Source organism: Pleurodeles waltl, chromosome 5 (genome assembly GCF_031143425.1).
Source record: "Pleurodeles waltl isolate 20211129_DDA chromosome 5, aPleWal1.hap1.20221129, whole genome shotgun sequence".
In the NCBI taxonomy this organism is placed as follows: domain Eukaryota; kingdom Metazoa; phylum Chordata; class Amphibia; order Caudata; family Salamandridae; genus Pleurodeles; species Pleurodeles waltl.
In genome coordinates this window covers 1,142,386,682-1,142,409,317 of record NC_090444.1, presented here as the reverse complement: position 1 = coordinate 1,142,409,317, position 22,636 = coordinate 1,142,386,682, and the positions used below count along the sequence as shown (strand labels likewise).

At 42.1% G+C, this 22,636-nt stretch overlaps 1 protein-coding gene across 1 annotated transcript in view; it reads right to left on the bottom strand.

Moving 5' to 3' along the window:
- The window catches only part of RFX6 (regulatory factor X6), a 337,979-nt gene that overhangs the window by 50,575 nt on the left and 264,768 nt on the right, over positions 1-22,636 (bottom strand). Inside the window, exons 14-15 of the mRNA XM_069236757.1 lie at positions 18,120-18,237; positions 738-860 (exon numbers count right to left, since the gene is read on the bottom strand). Of these exons, the coding sequence (XP_069092858.1) occupies positions 738-860; positions 18,120-18,237 (241 nt within the window). The remainder of the gene's footprint in view (positions 1-737; positions 861-18,119; positions 18,238-22,636) is intronic.

Here is a 22,636-nt window from a genome sequence, read left to right as displayed (position 1 = left end):
CCCCCTCTTCTCTCCCTGCCTAAGAGGGGAGAGGGAGGCTACTTCCCTCCAGCTCCTGCCCAACTCCCCCACCCTCCCGACAGCTAACATTCTTGTGATTATGGAAAAAGAAATTAAATTGCCCCTATGTACAAAATGTAAATATGTAATATGTAGCGTACCTCTGCCTTTCAAGTTAGCAAAATCCTGCTTCAACAACACAATGCGGGATTGTGTTCTAAATGCTCCGCCCCTTTCTACTAACAATCCCTGCTTTTCAGATAACCCTGGGAATCGCTCACATTTTAGTGAACATCAATATAGTTAATGATTCGATAGGGGGCGCTGGGTACTGCGTGACTAACGGTGTAGAAGTGTCAGCAATGTATGAGGGATGCAGAGGAGGGACACTTTTCGTCAGGCATATGCTCCCCTCACGCTCAAGTCTTCTGGAACGTGTTATCTTAGAACGGCTACGGGTCTCCTTTCGTGTCGAGAGCAATTGGAAGGTTGGAGATGGAATATTTGTATTGAGTTCTGTGTTGGCGTCTACTCTTTGAAATATTCTACTTTATAGCTTAGATATATTTTATATTTATACTTTAACAACCCCCGCACCCCTGACAGACTGTCAGCGCAGTTAGTATTCCGAAAAATAATAAACAGGTGTGTTCCTTTCTGCGCAATTCACCGCTTCTTTACTTTTCGCACACCTAGGATTGGAAAAAAAGACCAGGATATTGTACCCAGTAAATTACCTGCATTCTTCATGTACTTCTCCAGCAAGTTCTGGAGCTCTTGCTCCTTGTCGTTGTTGAACTGCGTCTCCATGGCCAGCAGGATGTACTCATCGAGCAGCATGCGGACAAGATGGAAGGACCCTGCGGGGAGGGATTAAAGGGGAAAGAGAGCGTGTACCAGAGTTATCTCCATGACCATCTCTCGACAGTTTACAAAAAGAAGGTGAAACAGGTAAAGCGTTGTTGGCCCTTCAGTGACCCGAGAAGACAAACAGGAGACATTGAAACTTTCACCTCTAATCTTTCTTTGCTCTGGCCCACCCAATGTGTTTGTTGTTCTCTGGCCAGTTTGGCCACTAATTACATTAAAGAAAATAATGGATGAAAGTGAGGGGTTGGTTACACTTGAAGAGGGCACACACTGCCGACAGGTAATATTTGTTGTGGGGGATTGGGCACCGGGGAAGGTGGGTCCCAAATAACAAAATCCCGTGAGACTGTCCCTTACATTAGTTTCTATTAACGTCACTCATTTACAAGCAACAAAACTTTTTAAAAAAAACGTAATCCACGTTGATCTACAATAGGGAGAAACTTGAATAGGGAGAAGAGGATATCCTTACACTTTAATATCTAAGCCGAAATAGCCATGAGAAAAATATCAACAGGTAAGTACTTGTACATTTATTATACCGACCTCCACAGATATGTTCTTCACGATTTGTTTTATATATATATATATATATATATATATATATATATATATAAATATACATATATATAAAAATATATATATATATATATATATATATATATATATATATATATATATATATATATATATAAAATCATGGTACATAGATGTGGAGTTGAGAATTATTAATCTACACTTCCCCATGTACACTTACGTTTTGATATTTTATCTTTGATATTTTGCTACGATATTAAAGTATTGCAATATTTCGGTACTCGATATTCTAGAATACAACCATGTACAACGCCGTTCTTTGTCTATCACCTTGTTCAGTAGCCTGTGTTTGAAAAGACCTCGATCACTGACACTGGTTGCTTTGTATAAACTGGCAGTTGTGTTGATCACAGAACAAATGACTGACAATATAAGGCAAGGGGTGAGCTTGGAAGTAGCCAAGTATTTTGTTGCTTTTAAAGTCACCAGATGATTTTGTTCCGCGGTGCAGGATTTTCAGTGTTTTTGCTGCTTGGATTGAGAATGCCACATCTCTCATCCTCACTCTCTGGGTACTCGGAATCCTAACCAATGGAACTTGAGGTGAGCAAAGGGCGTGATCAGGGATATAATGTGCCGAACCATTCAGTAAGCAAATATGAGTTCAAGTCTTCATGTTAGAGGTGTTTACAGCTCATAGTGCCAGGAATATATTATTTACTACACTGATAATCAGTGAAATTGGAAAAGAATATGTGAGATGTAACAACGATCATTACCCTGGCAAGTAGTCACAGAGCTCTATAGTGAATGTACAGTGTAAAAGTCAACAAACACTTTGGAAGATCCAGGAACAGGCCTGAAATTCAGATTTGAAAATGTAATTGAGAAAGCTACCTGTAGGAAAATGGATTATTACTGCAGTGGGCTATGATAAATTGCATTGTTGTTGAGAATAGCCACTGTCCTTGTAAGGATCAACCACAGAAAGTCACTAAATTAAACTGTTCTTAACCCTCTGGTAGGTTACCACAAACGCAGTCATGCTTAACTTAGAGGCAAGGCGTAAAATATTTATGCAGCACACTAACAGTAATAAAGTGAAAACACAGCACAAGAAAAATCCCACACCAATTTTTTAAACTAGAGTAAAATAAAACTAATAACTTGACAACAAAATGAAAAAAATCCAATCAGTAGAACTGGAGAAATTACATTTCAAAGATTTAATGTAAGTGTAGTGCATAAAATCACAAAGCACCACTCACAGTTATCTGGTTGTGTGAGACTGGTTGAAAGTTATAAGTTCAGGCCAAATGTGATGGAACACAGGCCGGATACAGGGCCCAGGTTAGTCTAGTGGAAAAAGCTACCTTTTGAGGTTCAGCACAATGACTTCCATTTGCAGAGGAGGACCGAGGAGCAAGAAGAGGGTCCGAATGCTCGTCGCTGTAGTTCGGAAAGTAGGCAAAGGGTATCGGACGGTCATCTGTTTCGTGCAGATCCTATCAGGTGTTGTGGTTGGTCGTGCTGGAGAGTCACATTGTCAACAACGTGGGTTGTCAATGCTGTAACGTAAAGTGCAGATCTCCCATTGCTTGTCGTCGCTGGCACTCTCTGTAGCAAGAATAGTCAAGTTCACTGGAGCTTCTCTTTGGCAGTTGATGCAGACAGCAAGATCTTGGTATGAATGGGCCCACAAATGTAAGATTTCTTCTATTATTTTAGGAGGATCTCAACTGATGCCATACTAAGGGTTCAGGACCTGAGGAGCATGTCCTGATGATCAGGAACTCACTCTGGCAGAAGCCAGTAGGGCTGAAGCCGGTCCAGTTGCAGGTCCAGGCAGGTCCAGTGCAGCAGGTTCAACTCAGCAGTTGCATGGAACCCTCTGGAGCTTGTTGTGTCCCTGTGGCTTAGAATAGGAAGTCTGTCATCTGACCCGTGGTGTCGTTTCAGCTAGGGATGAAGTGTGCAGGTCCAGTCTTCCTTTTTAGACAGCAGGAAAAGCCTCAGGCAGGTCCAGGCATGCCAGTGCAACAGGTCACCTGGGCAGTAATTCTCTATTATCCACAGGTCCAGGCGTGTACTCAGGAGTGGGTCAGGGGTTCTTCTTTTTATACCGTGTGCACACTTTTAAATGGAAGAAACGTCTTGAGTCTTCCTCTACAGAAGTGTCTGGAATCTTTCCGACTCCCTGTCCTGGTCACAAATTGTGTGGGGGCACAATAGGCTAGTGTGAATTCCTTTGTGTGTGAGCTGGGACAGTGCCTTTGAAGTGCAAGTGTGGTATATGATAGCCCCTGCCACCCCCCCCCCCTCCATCAAGCTAAGATGGTCCATCCTGCCAACACCCAGAACCTCCATTGTGATACTGTCTGGGAGGAATACAAAACCTAGTCATGTGACCCTAGAAACAGGTTTCAGGCACCAAATGCTTAGGAAACGAAAACGTCAACTTTCTAAAAGTGGCATTTCCAGAAAGATCACTTAAAATCCGATTTTACGTTTAAAGAAAGGTTTAAATTGCAATTACTCAGACACAAAACACAACATTCCTACTTGCTCCCACACAAAAGTTATCACTTATTAAATGTTTTGGAGTAACCCAATGTTCTCCTAAAGTCCCAATGGGAGAGGTAGGCCTTGCAATAGTGAAAACCATGTCCAACTTTTTAAATATAATGCAACCTTCCGTAAGGGCTGTTCAAGGCCTACCCTAGGGGTGATCTATTTGTACTAAAAAGGGAGGATTAGGCCTGGCAAAAGGTTTATTTTCCAGGTCAAATAATGGCAGTTCAAAACAACTGCTCATTGAGGTTGCAATGGTATGCCTGAGACTTGTTTCACAAGGCCACTGGAGTGAGTGGCACAATAAGTGCTGCAGGCCAACTAGTAGCATTTAATTTACAGGCCCCTGGATACATGTAGTACCACTTTACTAGGTACATACAAGTCAATTAAATGTGCCAATTGGGTGTAAGCCAATGTTAACATGTTTAAAGACGAGAGCATAAGCATTTAGCACTGCTTAGCAGTGGTAAAGTACAGAGTCCTAAAAGCCAATACAAATGGGCTCAGAAAACAGGAGGGGTGAAGGCAAAACAAGTTTGTGGGGGACCCTACTGAGAGGGCCAAGTCTAACATAGGCAGTCTCCCACCTCAAGGAATATTGACACTAATTTATCAGGGTGAGACCCAAAGTCACTAAATTAACCTGTGCCCAACCCCCTCGTACCTAAAGCACAGAGCATACAGGGATGACTTAGGGCAATGTCTAAAGAATGTATATGATGCCAAAACAGTCAAAACACCAAACAATAAATATCCCAAAATGAATTGGAAAAACAGAGGAAAAATAAATAAACAAAATGACACCAAAGAAATAAAAGTCCTGTAAAGGGAACAAGAGATATGAATTTGTACAGTTTTAAGTAAAAGTAGCACCAAAAAACATTAGGTGACTATGATAGTCTATGGAAGTGGTAGACCAGGACCTAGTAGCAATTTCATGCTGACTGTGTTGATCCATGAAATCCAAGCAGGTACATTTCGGTCAAAGCTTTTACCTTCTGACTTAAGGCCTAATTGAGATCTTGATGTTATTACCACCAATCCACTGTGGCGTCGGACCCGAGTACTGTGTCAAGTAAATGGTGTTTGGACCCCCGTATTTAGATGCATTGCGGCAGAGCCGCTGACCGCCACAACGGAGCCCTGTTCCTAGCCGTAAGGCTGCGGGTTCCCGCCAACCATATTTAGATGATACTGTTCCACAGGCGGTTACTGGCAGCGGATTGCTGATGGAGGGAGGCCATCGCAGGACCCAAAGGACATCGTACAATAGCAGTGGCTGTGGAGTTGAGGTAAATCACATAGACACACAGCACCTTGGCCATATGTGTCCCCCTGCAGAGCAAACTACATAACACACCACATACACACTTATAATCCATTGCCATTCCACCAAAACACAACTCGTACATGCTGAAAACACACATTGCCATAAATCCATGACGTTAGGACTCGGGCAACCTATCGCCAATGGGACTAGCCCACCCGAATGCCGCAATATCCACCAGGAATCGCCACCCGTGTCAAAGGCACCATAGGAAATAGTGGCTGTTGGCATGACTCCAGCCACTGTGACAGCGAGCAGATTTGGATGTACCTTCCTGCCAGGCCACCTGTGGCAGCGCTACTTCCACGCCTGAGTTGGCAGATTGGAGGGTAAATGATGTAAAAACCTATGTTTTTCCCATTTCCACTTCAGTTTTTGAATAGACATGACTGGACAAAACCTTCCGTCGCTACTGCGACTGGACCACGGAGAAAACACAACCCTTCCTCATTGCCAGACTCAAAGGTAGTGAATCCACATTGCCAATATACATTGTGTGGTCACTGCACATGAGCTCGGGTCCACTGCAGTCATAAAGATGTCAGAGTATTTTTTTTATTACTGCAACATGCATATGTTGGGAACCTGATTGTGTCAGACATGGATAGGGACACACTGGTACAGGACACATATCGCACACATACACAAATATCATTTTGATGTCAGTATTCATTGCCAAATGAATGCTGTCACCCCAGTGACATTACAAACACACATTTCAACTGTGACCATTTGTGCACCTTGCAAGGGGAGCTGTACCTGTGAGGTTATGCTTTCAGTTGTGTATGTGAGTCAGTACGTGTATATGCAAATGGACTGGCTGGTTGAGGTAGAGGGAGCTGGAGTGGTTGATTTGGTTGTGTCAGAATGTGTGCCACGTGTATATAGGTCTCATGTTGCGTATGTTAGGTTGTGTGTCATGTTGCTGTGTGTAACATTTTGGTGAGTGTTGTATATTGGTTGTTGTCATGTGTGTAGTTGTGCTTTTGTGCAAGTGTATTTGTGTAGATGAGTGTGTAATTGTGTTTTCTGTGATTGTGTCTTGTGTTCGGTGTCAAGAGTGTGTGTATGTTGTGCCATGGATGTATGGCAATGTGTGTTTCAGCATGTACGTGTTGTGTTGTGGTGGAATGACAATGAATAATAGTGTGTATGCAGTGTGTTGTGTAGTGCAGTGGGACATATATGGCCAATGTGCATTGTGTGTAACTTACCTCTATTCCATAGCCACTGCCACTGTACGATGTCCTTTGGGTCTCACGACGGCCTCCCTCCATCAGCAATCTGCTGCCAGTACACCGCCTGTAGAACTTTAACATCTAAATATGGCCGGCAGGAACCCACCACTCTGATGGCTAGGATAAGCACTCTTTTGTGGCAGTCGGTGGCTCAGCCCGGCAAAACACATCTAAATATGGTGGTTGGAACACCGTCTAATTGATGGAGTACTCTGGTCCGCTTCTGCAGTGAATTGGTAGGAATACTCTCAAGATCTAAATCAGGCCCTTAGTCTTTTTTTATGGAGCTCATAATTCTCCAGGGGGGCAAGCCCGAAGATGTATCTGGTGAAGTTTCTATGAAATCGGACACCTTTCCTGTGAGCTGGCCCTGGTGGCCCTGGAGGTCACGGAAGTCCAAAGTTTTCTAAATTCCAACTTTTCAGGATTTCTCAAGAAGCTCCTCTGGATTTCTTCTAAGATTTGCAGGACATTGGGGACAGCACTTTGGGGCCAAGAATGACTCCAGCAGTGGCTAGGTCCTGTTATCACTGATCATCTGGCAACTTCAGGAAAAGGCCTCTTTAACCTTGTTGTGCCCTGTAGCCACACAGAGGTCAGCCAGCTGGCCTTTGGATGCCTTCTCTTTGTCATGGGTACAGGCAAAAGCAGGTCCAGTCCTTCTGGGCTCCTCGCAGATCAAGGCAAGCATGTCCAGTCCTCCACTGATCTTTCACAGGTTCTAACGAGTATCACAGTTATGGATTGAACTAGCCTGTTGGTGAGGGTGACTCCTGGACACTCCCTAACCAACAGGAGAAGCATTCCCAGGTGCAACTCTCCCCACTTTGCAGCACATCCTGTCTGCTTCATTGTGAACAATCTGACAGGGCACCTCACTCCTAAAATCCAAGATGGGGTAACTCTTCCCCCTTTGTGCAGAGCTCTTGTGTCCACCAGAGAAATGAGCAGTCCCCTTCCGTGTGTCTACTCCAAATCAGTTCTTTGAACAGCTTCCCTCTCACTTTGGTTTGAGACAGCCTGCCTACTGTGGACCTTGGGTACAAAGACTTTCCATTGTTTAGAGATTTTCTTACACTATACTATGAATGGGTAGGTCTTTTCTCCCTTCCTTTCAAGTAATTAAGTTTCTGGGTCCACTACAACTGTCCTGATAGGGATTAAATGCCCTACACCCAGTCTATCCGGTCCCCAGTCCTATGTCATTGTTCTGCTCTGGGGGCCGTTTTTCATACTTCATTAAGGTCCAGGACTTGATGGTAGCTGCTGGAAGGCTCATGCAAATTAGTCTCTATCTGCTTCAAGCAGGTAAAAGGAAACTCTATAAAAGTAATTTTTTCTAAATATTTATTAAAAATCAAAGTTCACCAATGAATTGAACTTATAATAAACATACAAAATAGGGTTTGAATTATTATTTTAGTTATTTCCTTTCAGAAGGTACAGATTAAAGATTACAATCTGTACTTTGACATTTCTGGAATCCAGCTACAGCCCTGCTAGTGAAAATAGGTTTTGGTGTCTAGTCACTAGAGGAACATGCTAACTTTAATGTTCCACTTTTAAATATCAGGCACTCTAGCTTGTGGGAGACCAGATGTACTGAGGGGTGACATTAATATTTAAAAGCAGGGTTTTATACCTGCCCAAAATGGTTATTTTGACAGATTTGAAATCAGGTTTTTAGGCAGCTGCTGTCAGGCAACACATGATGGGCCTGATGCCATGTGTATAGGCCAACCACAAACACTGCAAGGCACAGGTGGCATTTTACTTATAGGCCCTGGGTGTATATTCTGTACACTGTACTAGGTACTTATAGGTAAGTTAAATATGTCAGTCAGGGGCAGTCTAATTTAACCATGTTTAAAGGGAGAGCACAGGGCCATTTATTTTTGTTTATCAGGGGTAAAGTGTGTAGAGTTCTAAAACCAGCAAAAACAGGGCCCAGTAAAAGGTGAAAAATCTTGGGAGAAATCTTGGGAGACCACGCAGAAAAGGCATATTTGCTACACCACAATGATCAATCGATCATTCCATTAACAGTGAAATAACTCTTCTCATAAGTGGAAGTTTTTACAGAAGTCTATACTTGTTGAAGAAATTAAATGTTCTTGAACACTGGGATTGGGACTGCAAAAAGTACTGAGGGCCTCATTATGAGTTTGTCTGTCAGATGAGGAGACTGTCTCAACTCGCTGGGAGGATGCCACCGCCATACTAGTGCCCCTCCAAGCGTATTACAATGTTTCCGCTGGGCTGACCGACGGGAACATTGTATTACGCATTCCCACCAGGCTGACCGATGGGAACAGTGCTACGATATTGGTCTTGGCTCATTTAAGGGAACTGAGGCCAATATCGTAGCACACCAGCACCATTGGAATGTGCACTGTGTGCAAGTGTGCATTCCGATGGTGCTTGGCAGGCGGGTGCCCCGGCACTGCCCATGCAATGGGCATGGGGCTTGTGGAAAGCTGAGTAGTAATTAGCCAGGGGGTGCTCAGTTCCACTCCACTGTGGCTGAGTACAACTCAGAATGCCGTCAGCCAGTCAAGAACCATGATCCTGGTGGGTACGGTGGTCCCCTGGCGGGTCCACATGCCAGGTTTGTAATGTGGCTGCAGACCACCTGTGAGTGTGGCGGCCCTCAGACCACCACACTTGTAATGAGGCCCAAAGTCTTTCTGACAGTATCTGCAACTATATCCATCAAATCCTGATGCCTTCCTTTACCACCATTCACTTTCAAAGTGTTAGAGCACATTAGGCAGTAATTTGCCTTTAGAGAGGATACCATGGCTAACTGAAATGAATATTTTATATTACCAAGTCTGAAATGACTTGAGCATCATGGTCTCTACAGTTCTCTTTGCCATAAACTTTTTGTATCATGAGAGTAAAATGTAAGAACCATTCCATAATGCTAGCCCTTTCAATTAAAAAAAATGATATATGGCAGAATCTTTGGGTGCTGGGGGATGTTTGTTCCTCTTTATCCAGCTAATCCCCCTTTCTTGCTGTTTTTACATTTAGGAATTGTTTTGGATGTGCTGTGGGTAGGTTGCCCTTCTGCATTCCTCTTGGAATTGCATGCAGGAACAGCATGACTAGTTAATTCTTTATCTATCATGAATGGCTTTGCCATGCAATCCACATTTTGGCATTCAATTGAATTGTTTACTGTGACATTGATGGCTTAGTGTATAGCATTGCTATGAGGATTACCTGAAGTCAATGGGACTCATTCTGTGAACAACTTGTACTTTGGAATTTGGGGCAGCAAACTAACCCCCAGTCCTCTATTAGTGCCCCTTTTTTCAGTCTGTGTGAAGTGAAGAAAATGTCATGTTATGCTGTGTGCCCCTCCATTTCTTCTGCCTCACCTTAAAAGTTACCCCAGTGTCATTGCTGTGGAGCATCAATCAATCTTATAGAGAGCTATAAGCCATCTTCTAATATAGTATACAAGAACAGTGTTTGCTTTCATTTTAATCAAAATGAGAACCATGATTTTTATTTCATGTTCTTCCTACCTTCACATAACGCTTTTTAATGATACCCCTTCTTTAGGGTTTTGTGGGGGCTGCATTGATTGAAACACTCATGGTATGAGATGGAAGAGAAGACTTTGTTTTGCACACATGCACCTTTGAACTCCTATTGCCAGGTTAGTCAATTTATAGTCTTTGGTGCTGTCTCTTGGACTCCTCTAGTATCATATGACATCTTTTTTAATGTACTTTTAGAACTCTGTAATTTACAATGCTTTCATTATTGTTGTGCTTTGTCTCCACTTTTCTACCTGGTGAGTGTGCCTGGGGAGTTGGCTGGCTCTAAGCCTTACTTGTCTAATAGGCATGGTCCGTGTTCTATCTGTTACTCCATGGATGGCATGTAAAGGTGTGAAGGTGTCCTTCAGAAGTGTGAAGATTACCTTAGAGATTCAAATGAAGAGTCCAGTTTCCTAGCAGAATGTGGAGATGGTGTTTTTGGTTTTCACATCTTCTCCATCACCACAAAAGGGATATGCTGCACATATTTTCTGTCACATCAAGTAAAGTAGTCTTTATCTTTATCTGATATATCTCAACAGTTTGACTTGTACTTGGTTAGTATAAATATTTCTCACTGATTTATAGCTAAAACATTTATGATCCATTTGATATGCCTTTGGTGACTTAGTCAGCTCTCTTGTACCTTTGGACATGGTTCTGGAGTTATATTTCTGTGAGTGATTATCTTCTTCCTTGATGATTACTTAATATTGCTAGAGTTGCTGGTTTGGGTATTCTAGTGCTTTGAGAGTTTATCACCTACTGGCCATGCTATGGTCCAGTGAGTGGTCATATAGTGACAAAATATGGACATTTAGGCCCAGATTAGGAGTTTGGCGGATAGGTATTCCGGACAAGGTGGCTGCCACTGTGGTAACAACCTCCCCGTGGGCCCAATTACAACTTTCCTGCAGGCTGACGGCCGGAAACCAAGTTTTCCACTGGTCAGATAAGCAGGAAAGTGGCGGCATTGCCGCCTGCAGGGGGCACCAGCACCCTCGTAATGCCCACTGTCTGCACAGCACAGCAGGCAGAGCACATTACGCGGGTGCTGGGCAGGGGGACCCCTGCCCCTTTTGTTCTCAGACAGCCTTTTCATAGCGGGGAAACATCCATTAAAAGGCTGGTGGAGAACCAGTTTGGAATCAGCATGGCGATTCTGAGGTCAGCGCCGTCCTGGCTGATCGCAACCTCGACCCATCGTCAATCCGTCGGGATCACTGATCCCTACAGAGACGGCTGTCCCCTGGGGGTCGTAATGTGGAAATCAGACCACAACAGTAACAGAGATCTGACCGTCACCGTGGGTCTGACAATCCTAGGACTGCCAGTCTCGTAATTAGGCCCAGGGTGCCAGTGTTATGTGTTAATTGAGGATATGATGTATTAAATAGTGACCTTCATTCCTGCTTGGTGTCTTGAAAGCAAAACTTCAGTATTGTTAGTACATGACTCAGAAGACTGCTGAAGGCTATTGATTAAATTACTGGGGTCATATCACAGAAAGTGCTCCTGGGGCACAAAGGACATGTGGCTCGCTTTGGGCACCTCCATGGCACTTTGCTTTTACAGAAGGGGCCACAGATGCTTGTGAGGCTTCTTCTGTAATACATATAGCGCTGACACCCATGTAGCACCAGTGCTATCTCAAGATTGCATTCCCTTGTTTAGATGGGGGTGTATCCTCATGCAGATGTGGGAATCTCTTTGCGCCTGTGCCGTATTATGGACACTAGTGCAAAGAAGCTTTCAGGAGGCGCATTGAAAGTGCTCCACAAAAGGTGGTGCTCTGTCAGTGCGCCCCTGAAGGCAGCCCTCTGGGTAGTGGAAAGGGGGATCCCATGGAGCCTTCAGACAGCTGATCCTTATTTCACTTAAATGCGCTGCCCCCAGGGTAGCACAAGTTTGTGGCTGCCCTCGGAGCAGCTCCTTTACTGTAATAGGATGAAGGATGCTTCTACTTAAAGGTGCGCCATGACGCAAACAGGAAAAGTGCACCCAATGCTTAATAAGGCCCATGGTGTTTCTTCATTTTTCCTAATAATTTAAGGACTGTGGTAAGAATTAGGTATGAGGAGGTGATGCTCTACATCTTAGTATTCTATATTTCAATTAACTCTACTCATCTTTGTGGTCCTTGATTTCCTTGTTCCTTTCCTTCAGTGTGGTATTGCTTCAGTATCCCTGGCCAGGTTCAAAATCAAAAAGACTTACAACGAAAGCACACAGAAACAAGCTTTCTCAAAACTTTGACTAAGGGCTTATTCAGAGTTTGGGGGACAAGGCACTCTGGGCCTGCCTCCGCAACAGTCCACCCGCCGTATTTAGATGTTGGTAGTCCCACAAATGAAAGACCGTTTCGAACCACTGTCTCCATCAAGAAACACCACCTGCATCAATGGCGGGAAAGGGAAATGGGGATGTAGGCGAGGACAGTGCCAGCCTTCTTGCCGTGCAGATTTAGGTGTGCCTTACCGCCAAGGAAAAAGTGAGGGGGGAAAGGAGGTGAAAACTCACCTTTTTATAACTCATCTCCCTATCTTCGATTGGAGACGACTGGATAACATCTGCCCTCACTGCTGCCACTGACCCATGGAGAAAACATGACCCCCTGCCAATAGACTACAAGGTAGGGATGCCGCATTGCCAGAGTACATTGTGTGGGCACTGCACCGGAGGTGGGGACCACTGAGACATACACGTGTCACAGTAACTTTTTTAATCACTGTGACATGCATCTATCGGAGACACGAGTGGGTCAGACATGGGTGTGGGCACACGGGTACACAACACATGCCGCACACATACACAACTGTCATTATGGTGCCAGTATTCATTGGCAAATGAATGCTGGCACCACAATGACAGTCCATTCACATATGTCAACTGTGTCCATGTGTGCATATTGCAAGGGGATCTGTCATGTGCTACAACTTGTGTGTACGAGTCAGTACGTGTATGTGTGTATGCGATGCGATTGGCAGGGTGAGGTGCGGGTGTGTGTGTGTGTTTGTGTAGCTGAGTGTGTAGGTGTTTTGTTTGTTGTGTTGTGTGGTGTGTGGGTGCAGTGTCAATGATGCGTGTATGTGGTGTTAATATGTGTTTTTGGCATGTGTGGATTGTGTTGTGTCAGACAGGCAATGGACAGTGTGTGCGGGTCACTTACCCCCCTTCCATAGTCGCTGCCATTGTATGAAGTCCATTGGGTCCTGTCGGCATCTCCTGCCGCCAGCAAACCACCACCAGTACACTGCCTGCAGGACTGTAATATCGAAATACAGCAGGCAGAATACCACTGCCTTGATGGTCTTCTCGGGCCTGCCACCGACGCGGCTTGGCAGTAACACCACCAAGATATAAATCAGGCCCTCTGTCACAAACACAATGGAGTATCCTGTCTGCCAAACCCTAACTTAGACGCTGGTGGACCTTAAGTTTCCATTGATGGAGCCCCTTTTAAGTCAGTCAGCAGAAAACTTCCTCTGACCACCCGACTTAGAAGAGGCCATTGGAGGAAGGGTATTACACTACCTGCCCTATTAAGGTTGGATGGAGTAATGTCTTTTTTCCCTCTTCATTGCCACCACTAAACATTTTGTTGCCAGGAGAAACCTGGCAGGGAGGGACCAAAAAAAAAAGGTTAAAACTCTCATGGTAACGAGTTCATTCGTTTTTGTTTTTTGTTTTTCTCAAACTCCTCCTTTGAGAGTTTGTCTCAGAAAAGCATTAACAGGCATATTTACAAGCTTTGGCACAGGGCAGCACTGCAAGCCTTCTTTCTATGCTGCCCTGCCCTGCGTAGAAAAAAAAGGGCAGGAATGAGCCGTATGTACAAGATTCAGCACATTCCTGTCCTTTTCCTCTGCACTGGCGCACAATGAGCAGCCATGAGCCAAACCTTCCCTGCACAAAAACAATCAAAAGAGGCATTTTCCTCTTTCTATGTCTGCTGCAGAAGAAAAATGAAAGAATAAGGAGAAATAAGGGTATTTCCCTTAGTCGCGCCTCCCTTATGCTTCCCCTGGAGAGGCGTAGGCTTTTGACGCAACACTAGGTTTACATATCCTTGTAAATCTGTTAATGCATCAAAATCCATTGGTGTTGCGTGAGAACATCCACCACAACACCTGTGGAAAGCCTCCCTGTTGCAGGGTGAGCCAATGCAACGACTTGTGCTGCGTTGACACAGTCCATTTTTACAAGGCCATGAGAAGCCACGCAGAGTGACTTTATGTGACCTTGTAAATATGGCCCTGCTGTGGGCGCCGCCAGCCCGTAACTAAAAGTGACGTTCAGGTGGTGCAAAGGGCCTTGTAAACATGGCTCTAACTCTTGAAAGGTTTTGTGAACAGCTTTCAAAACAAATGGCAGCCATGTTAGCGGATGCTTTAAATTTACTGGGTTGATCACTAGACTGGTAGTCATCTCTATATTTGAGACACAAGAGTACACCAGGATTGAGAAGGTAAGAGCCTGTAATGCTTTGACAGATGGAGTCGTATCTGTCAAAATCTAAAACAGGCCCTAAGACTTTGAACATTTTCCGTTTGCCTATCAGACTCACTGCTGTGGTGTTGCAATTAGGAAAATTCTTCTCAAATAACCTATTCACAACCTTCTTAGTGGCATAGACCTGAACCCTTTATTCCCTGCATCACTCTATTGTGATAATGTCTCTTCTTTGTTTTCGTGAATTTATAGTTATACGTTCTCATTGTAAATTTATCTTGATTTCTCTTTGTCCTCACCTGTTGGCTATGTATCCTGTTACAATATATAGATTCCTCTATGTCCTCTGTGGTGCATTACAGATTTTACGAACAGAAAATATTACAAACAGGGAATAGGGTGTTACAATTTATAGAGTCCTCCATGTCTTCTAGGGGTGCATTACAAATTTTGCAATTAAAATAAAACAGAAAATATTGCAAACAGGGAGTTTGGGTATGAAGTCAGGTATTTAAGTCTTCAGGTCACACTGAGGTGCCCATTATCATGCAAAAATGAAAGGGCTGATTTTGATGGGAGGACAGTGATGAGGATTAGCAGGAGTCAGTGTGCCAAGTGTTTCCAGTAAGTTAAAGTAGCTGCGTTTTTAAAGACACATAGGGACATATTTATACTCTGTGCTGAAATAGCGTAATTTTTTACGCTATTTCAGCTCAAACTTAACTCCATGTTTAAATTGTGATATATTGGAGTTAAAGTCATTGCCTGCAAAAAACTACCTTACATCTATGAGAAGCAAGGTAGGTGTTCCCGGGCAAAAAATTACTTTAAGGCCCAGGCGCCTTATTTATCCTCCCGTGCAAAGATGGTGCAAGGGAGGGAGGCCGGCCTTAATAATGGCACTGAGCTTGTTTAACACCATTACTTAATGCCTGGATCAGGGCAGACGTTAGGGTACCTGTGGACCTTTTTACCTGGTCAGAGAACATGGAACAAGCCCACAGGTGCTCTTCCCTAGCCCCAGGGACACACCCACCCACACCAGAGGGACAGCAGAGGATGGGGAACCCCATCCCAGGTAAGTAAAAAAAAAAATTCTGTAGTGCCATAGGGGGGCCTAACTTGGGCCCCCTTACATGGCACTGGGCCCAATGGCCATGCCCAGGGGACATGTGTTCCCTGGGCATGACCACTGGGGTGGTGGGCATGACTCCTGTCTTAACTTAGACAGGAATCATGTAAATGGGGTTTTAACATCAGAAAATGATGCTAGTCTGGTTAGAGGCATTATTTATGCCTCTGCCCATACTATCGTCATCCTTTGACGCTAAAACCCCTTGTTCCTCCTACGCCTCCCCCACCCGGCTAGCGTCCTTTTTTAGGATGCTAGCCGTGCCTTACCGCCGGCTGCTGTCATCCCATAAATATGACTGCTAGCCGGCATCTTGGGATGGCACTAACCAGCGGTACACTTTTTGACGCTAAACTGCGTTAGCGTAGTTTAGCGTCAAAAAGTATAAATCAGGGCCATAATATGAAGATGGTTTTCAGCGCAGCCACAGGATGTATGGGATCATTTGTTACAGTGGAGCTCAGAAAAGGGTCCTGGTTGTTATTTGTAATATTTTCACTATGGGGTGATTCACATAGCATTTTGAGTGCAGTAAGTAGTACTACAGGAGTACTTTTTACGTATTATAACAGGCGTTTGTGAATCGACTTTGATACATTCATCTCCCTATCAGTAAAAGTGCTAAAAGGGTAAAGTTATTTCTATTTGTACAAAGTGTATATGAATATTTCCTGAATATTCCCATTTTAGGGGGCAATTCACAAAGTCATGTAAGAGTATGTAAAGAGTACTAAAGGGGTTCTACTTTATGTTTTCCAAAATACCTTTGTGAATAGGACTTTTTGTGCACAACCGGATTGAAAGTCAAATAACAATATTATGAACTTTACAACAGTGTTTTGATCCTATGTTTATAAAAGACAACCCCGATAATATGCAACATAACGTAAGTGTATTGTAATCTGGGGTTCTTAGAGACATGTCATGTGTAACATTTTGCTAACATTTAGGAGAGCTGAGCAACCAAGGTGAGCCAATTACATTTCATAATAACGATATATGTGAGGAGCATGTAGGTTCCTCATTCAGGTGGCTCTGCTTTTATTAGTCTGTTGTTAATAAAGTAAATACATTTGTGTAAGCCTAACATATGTTATTTACTCAGCATAGAATTTGAAAGATTGGCAGCAAGTGCTAGTTAAATGAAAATTGTGTGTTGAAGCACTAAAAAGAAGGAATCTAACCCCCTTCTAAAAGTTTACCTCTTCGAACAGTGAATGCAACCTGGTTTCTACACTTCAGCAGATTGAGACATACCTAGATATAAAACCACCAAGTGCTATGCTAGAATTGCTGTGGGAATGAAGAAAAAATAAATCACAGAAAAGCCACCATACATATTAAATTAACAATATTGCTACTATCCATACGTGTATCCTTGTGATTGTATCAGAACTTAATTGATTTCACATCGTGTAATTGTCCATTTTATAAAGTACTTCTTTTTGTCTTATCTCCTCTTTAGCACTAGTTGGGAGTGCAATAGTGATCATATCCCAATCAATCAAAGGTTAAAACCTACTGATAATGTATACCATTTACAACAGGGAAATGAATTCAGTGTTAGCCTTTTCATCATCCCTGAAAATATGCAAGCATATCTTTCCATAATATATTATTCCGTTACCTTGGTTGAGTGCTTCTAACAGACACATTCTGTTATATTCAATTTAGATCTAGTTAGAGGTACTGTCTCTACACAGGTCCATTTTCCATCATCTTCCAACAATTACCCTCCAAGGTTGTTGATTTTGTTTGCCTTTGATTATAATAATGCCCAGGCCATCGATGGAGAATGGCCTGACTTTGGAATATCAGCATGGCGGTACAGGCACTCCCATGGAGATGTTCCTGTTCAGTCGGGCTGCACTAATGCAGATCATGTAAAAATCAGGCAATGAGTTCTGCAACTCAGTTCTTAAATGGCTGGGTTTTAATGCGGCAATAGCAGAGGTGTGGATTACTTAGAAAAAAACAAAAAAGTAAAAACACAAGTCCCTAGCTCTACTACCACTTTGTAATTGGAAGCTGGGTGGTGGTACTTTGTCTGAGGGAGGCTACTGCTGCCCTTTGCCCCCTACAAAATCTGGGCCTGAACAAATAAGGTATATTATGCAGTATGGATAGTCAATTAGCAGGGCAACAGCACAATGGGTCCAGTAACCATGTAAGTGATATTCTGGGTAATTGAATTATTCTGCAAGCTCTACACAGTGCCATTCAAGTTAGTCCTGCATAAATAAGGAGTAAATGTTTTCAATAATAGAGGTTTCATGACGTTGTCTCATTTAAGGTTGAGTGTGAAGGCTATCTGCAGCATGCACTCGCCTGATGTTGGTATTCTGGATTTCTCAAACTTTGGAGAAAGCTAGCGAGAACTGAGCACCATATATTTCCACTCGAAAAGGAAAAGGCTGAAAACAGTATCAATGTACCGAAGCTTGAAGCATTGTTCAAGGTTAGATTGTGCATCACTCGAGCCCCAAAAAAGCTCCACTTCAAAAGAAAGTCTTGCGCCCGCTTCTTCAGTGATCTCCCATTTTGCTTGCTGGCCTAAAAATAAATGGAAAGAGACATATGTTTTATTTAAAGTACTAAAGTGCACTTTTTCATAAATACATATACTGCAAATACAGACCTCGATGGCGTATCTTTTATGGAACTATGCTTTGCTTCTATTACTTTTTTACTATTATTTTCATCATTACTTGAACCAGTCTTACTACCCACAGGAAGTAGGAAGAAGGAAATTGAAAGGTTTGCTGACAGGGTAATCCCAGGCTAGTAGGTTACATGTATAAGCATTAATGAGATATTGTTGATGTACATAGTAATAATATGAACATTCAAGGGCTACTGGGATTCTTCCTCACGATTCATGACAAAATCAAGAAATAACCAGATTATACTCATAAACCTTAAGTGTTGCATGAGTGCTTGTGCGAACATGAACACTTCTGTGCTGTTGTCCTGTGCCTTTTATATGGCAAGCTGTTATGCTTCCCTTTGTGTCACAGGAGCACCCACTCAAACTGTTATTAAATTACCCTTTTAATGATGCGAGCAAAACCTCACTAACATTTGCTAAAAAACATTTGAGAAGGTGTAGGGATGCAAACCTCTTTCTGTACAGAATACCTCTTTTTGCATTGGGTGCCATAAATGTACCCACAACCAAATTACCCTTCTCAGGTCAGAAATAGTGCCATGACTTGAAGATCCACTTCAACTAGTAATTACTTTCTCATAGTATCCTTTTCTTATTGATAACCTCAGCGTCTATCATCCTGTGTATTGCCTATGTTCAAAATACAATCGCTTGCTGGTTGCCACTGTCATGTGGGTTTCCATGCCATTTTGAAGCAAGTGGCTACTTTTATCACTGCCTTTCCTTGCATCATCTCCACCTGGATAACCATAAGGGTTTGAGAAAAATCATCTAAATCTTTGTTTCTCGCTGAATTGCCTTCTTCTCCATGCTTAATATTCAACTTAATTTAACTCTCAGTACTGATAATAACATGCATTTTGCATGCAGAATATTGTGAAGCCAAAATATCATGGCAAAAATATGAAGAACTAACATATCATAAAGGTAAGTTCATATAGGTTTACTACAATGAATCCCTCATATGTACCCTGACTCTCTCTCTCTCTCTCTCTCTCTCTCTCTATATATATATATATATATATATATGTATCCATTTATATATATATATATATATATATATATATATATATATATATATATATATATATATATATATAAACATATGTGTTTGTGTGTGTATATATATATATATATATATGTGTGTGTGAAGACCCACTAACTTTGACCCTGATGGTGTTCACAACATTCGCAATGAGCATGTTCACACAGGCCAAGGCCAAGGTTACAAAAAGTAGTAGTAGTTGTGCCTGCACCAGAAAAAAAATTAGTGGCTCATTTTGTTCATAGTTGTGAGCAAATTATATGCCAAATGTAAAAACTTTGATACCATAACAGAACCACTGAACACATTTCTCAAGAAGAATGGAAAGAATGTGTGTTGAGGTGTGCAAGAAAAATCCTAGAAGATAGTGAAGGATCAACTCATAGAGTCACAGACTCCATTTATACCAAGGAAGATTTTATATGTAGCAGTTATTATGCACCATTATGGCTGTGGGGCTATGTTACTTTAAAGGAAACTGTGAAGATTGTGTTGTGATGTTAATTTTGAGCACTTTCAAGGATCAAGAATGACATTACAATCTTACTGAAAGGTGGATGGGAGCCTGCTCATGGGTGATTGGTAAATTCAAGCCATATATCTGGGGAACAAAGTTTGTATTGTGCACTGTAAACCCACTGTACTTTTTAAAGATAGTGATGTTGCATCAAGAGAGACTTATGCATGTATAAATAGGCTTTTGTCAAAACGTCTCAAGTAAAATTTTGAAACTGTATATAATCCTGGTGTTAGAAACAAGAAAGCATATTGCTCATCATGTGTGCTGGTACTGGATGAATGGAAGAATGATGATGATAAGGATATTGAATGTTTGGTGGCAAGTATCAGGAGGTGATTGTGACTCAGAAAAATATATAAAGAGGTGCCTTAAGTCTCGATCAAGAAATGAAGAAAATAATACAATTGCTGGCGAAGAGGTTGTCAACAGTAAAAGGGTTTGTCACTGGGGTGGCAACTATACTAGTAGTGGGACTCTGAATGGTCTCCTTAAGGAGGGCTATTTTCTGAGTAGAGAAAGTAGTTCCTTCATTTAGCGTTATATACTGTCTTCTAAAGTTCATCCCTAAAGTGTATCTGGGCATGCCTTTCTATATGAAATTGTTCAGGGAACTCTATTGGTGACCGAGAATAGACAGAGATGTTGAGAGTAAAATGGAGAAATGTGTTATTTATTGTCAAAACAACAAGGTCTTGACTTGTTGGACACCTCCAATGGTTCAAGTAGGGTGCCCCACAAAGTATGGAACAGGCTTATCAGTGATTTTGTGGGACCTCTCCATGCCTTACAACAAGCTCAGAGGTTTCTCATATTTTGGTGGCCTACCTGTCCTAATGAGCGTAGGTTCAATTTGTAAGAGAGCCAGATACATGACGTGCCATATGGTTTTAACTTATGTCTTTCATGTGAAGAGTTCCCTAGTGAATTGATGAAAACATTATTATTACGTGATGGAAATAAATACAAAAGATCTATCCTGTTTCATCCTCAAGAGAATTCTAGGAGTGAATCAACAAATTGGTTAATGATTGTGAGAATGCAGCATAGTTGGTATGCTCGATTTGGGTGATGCCTTGGGGTTAATATTTGGGTCATATTGCAATACACCTCACATTGTGACTGGTACAACAACTGCCAGTGTTTTACACGGAAGATCAACAAATAAATTAATGTATCTAGCATGCCGTAAGCTAGATTTCTCTACAGTGACAGAAAATGGAATCAATGGGAATGTGCACAAAATTAAAGGCAAGAACAAAGAGAACCAGAAACTAAATGTAGTGAGGTATAACCAAGTCAAGCAGGTAAATAAGGTGTGTTTCAGATAATCAAATTTGGTGGAAATTATGTTACCTTTTGGTATGTGATATAAAAGGTGGTTGAAAAAATGGGGAGGTCATGGAAGTTCATTAAGTGAGTGGGAATGTGGTTGCGTTCAGAAATAGATAGTAATGGATTATGGAGAGAGTTATGAAAGGAAACAATGTTGGTTCCTGGTCTACAAATGCTGGAAAAGGATAATAAACAAGGATAGGTTACTTGTTCAGAAGAAAGGTTGTGAGGAACACAAAGTTGAAAACTGGCCACCAAGTTCAATTATTAATTAATGTTATGCATTCTTGCTCTCTTTGCTTTACTTGATTCATTGTTTTGGTCTGACTTTGTTTTATGGTATTGGAAGGATTAGTTTTGCAGACTGTAGTCAACCCATGTAATGTTTTGTTTTTATCATATTGTACTGTGTTTTAGTTCAATTTGTTTTGTTGTTTTTAATGATCTATGGTGTTAGCTTATTTTATGTCACCAGTACTATCCCGTTTGTGATGCACCATGTTTAAAGTCTGCAAGGAGGAAGATGTGTTCTGCTCCATCATGAATCACACTGTATGTTGCAGTGATGTCAGCATGGGATTGACTGTTCGTTGTAATAGAATCTGAATCGAGAAGGTCCATTGGAGTTGTGATCATCTTCATCTAGCTGTGCCCTCTTCATATGGTCCGAATCAATACCTGCTTTCTTCACGCAGTGTGGGTCTTCATTGTGACGCAAACATGTTATATGCTGGTATAACATGTGACGTACCACTTGCTTGTGGTGGGCTACACTTAGCCTTATAATTTAGTTCAAAGTCACATCATGCAACTTTAATAGATGCAGATGTGTGTCAATTTATACAGATTTTGCACTGTTATATCCTGTATACACCCCCTTTTCATGGTTCAAAAGGAGGATGGCATAAAACCATTTAGGCACTGTACCAACTAGCCTTTGCATGTGAAACTTGGATATTGATGATCTTTGCAGTGTTTTATGCTGCTTCGGTTGCAAAGTCAACATCTTAAACCTATGGTAAATCTGGCCTAAAGTGTGGTTAGCAGCGAGAACCAAGACAAGGTAAAAAAAAGTGTAGGTAATTCCCTAACAAAAGTGTGTAATGAAGTCCCTTTGCAGACAATATTGTTGGTAGATACCTCCTTTAGTAAGTTTAAATTCCCTATCTGTCTTGCGATCAAATGCTGAGGTTATATGACTTGATCTAGAACCAGCATCCTACCTTTAGAAGCCATTGTAAATAAAATGAAAACTAAACTGAAAAGAAAACCTCTTTTTTGAGTTGAGCAAAGGTATGGCATTATGACTTGTGTTTGGCACTGCAATTTAGCTGACTGCTTTTTTAAATATGAAAAAAAGGTTGCTTTTAGGTGCATGGTTCACAGG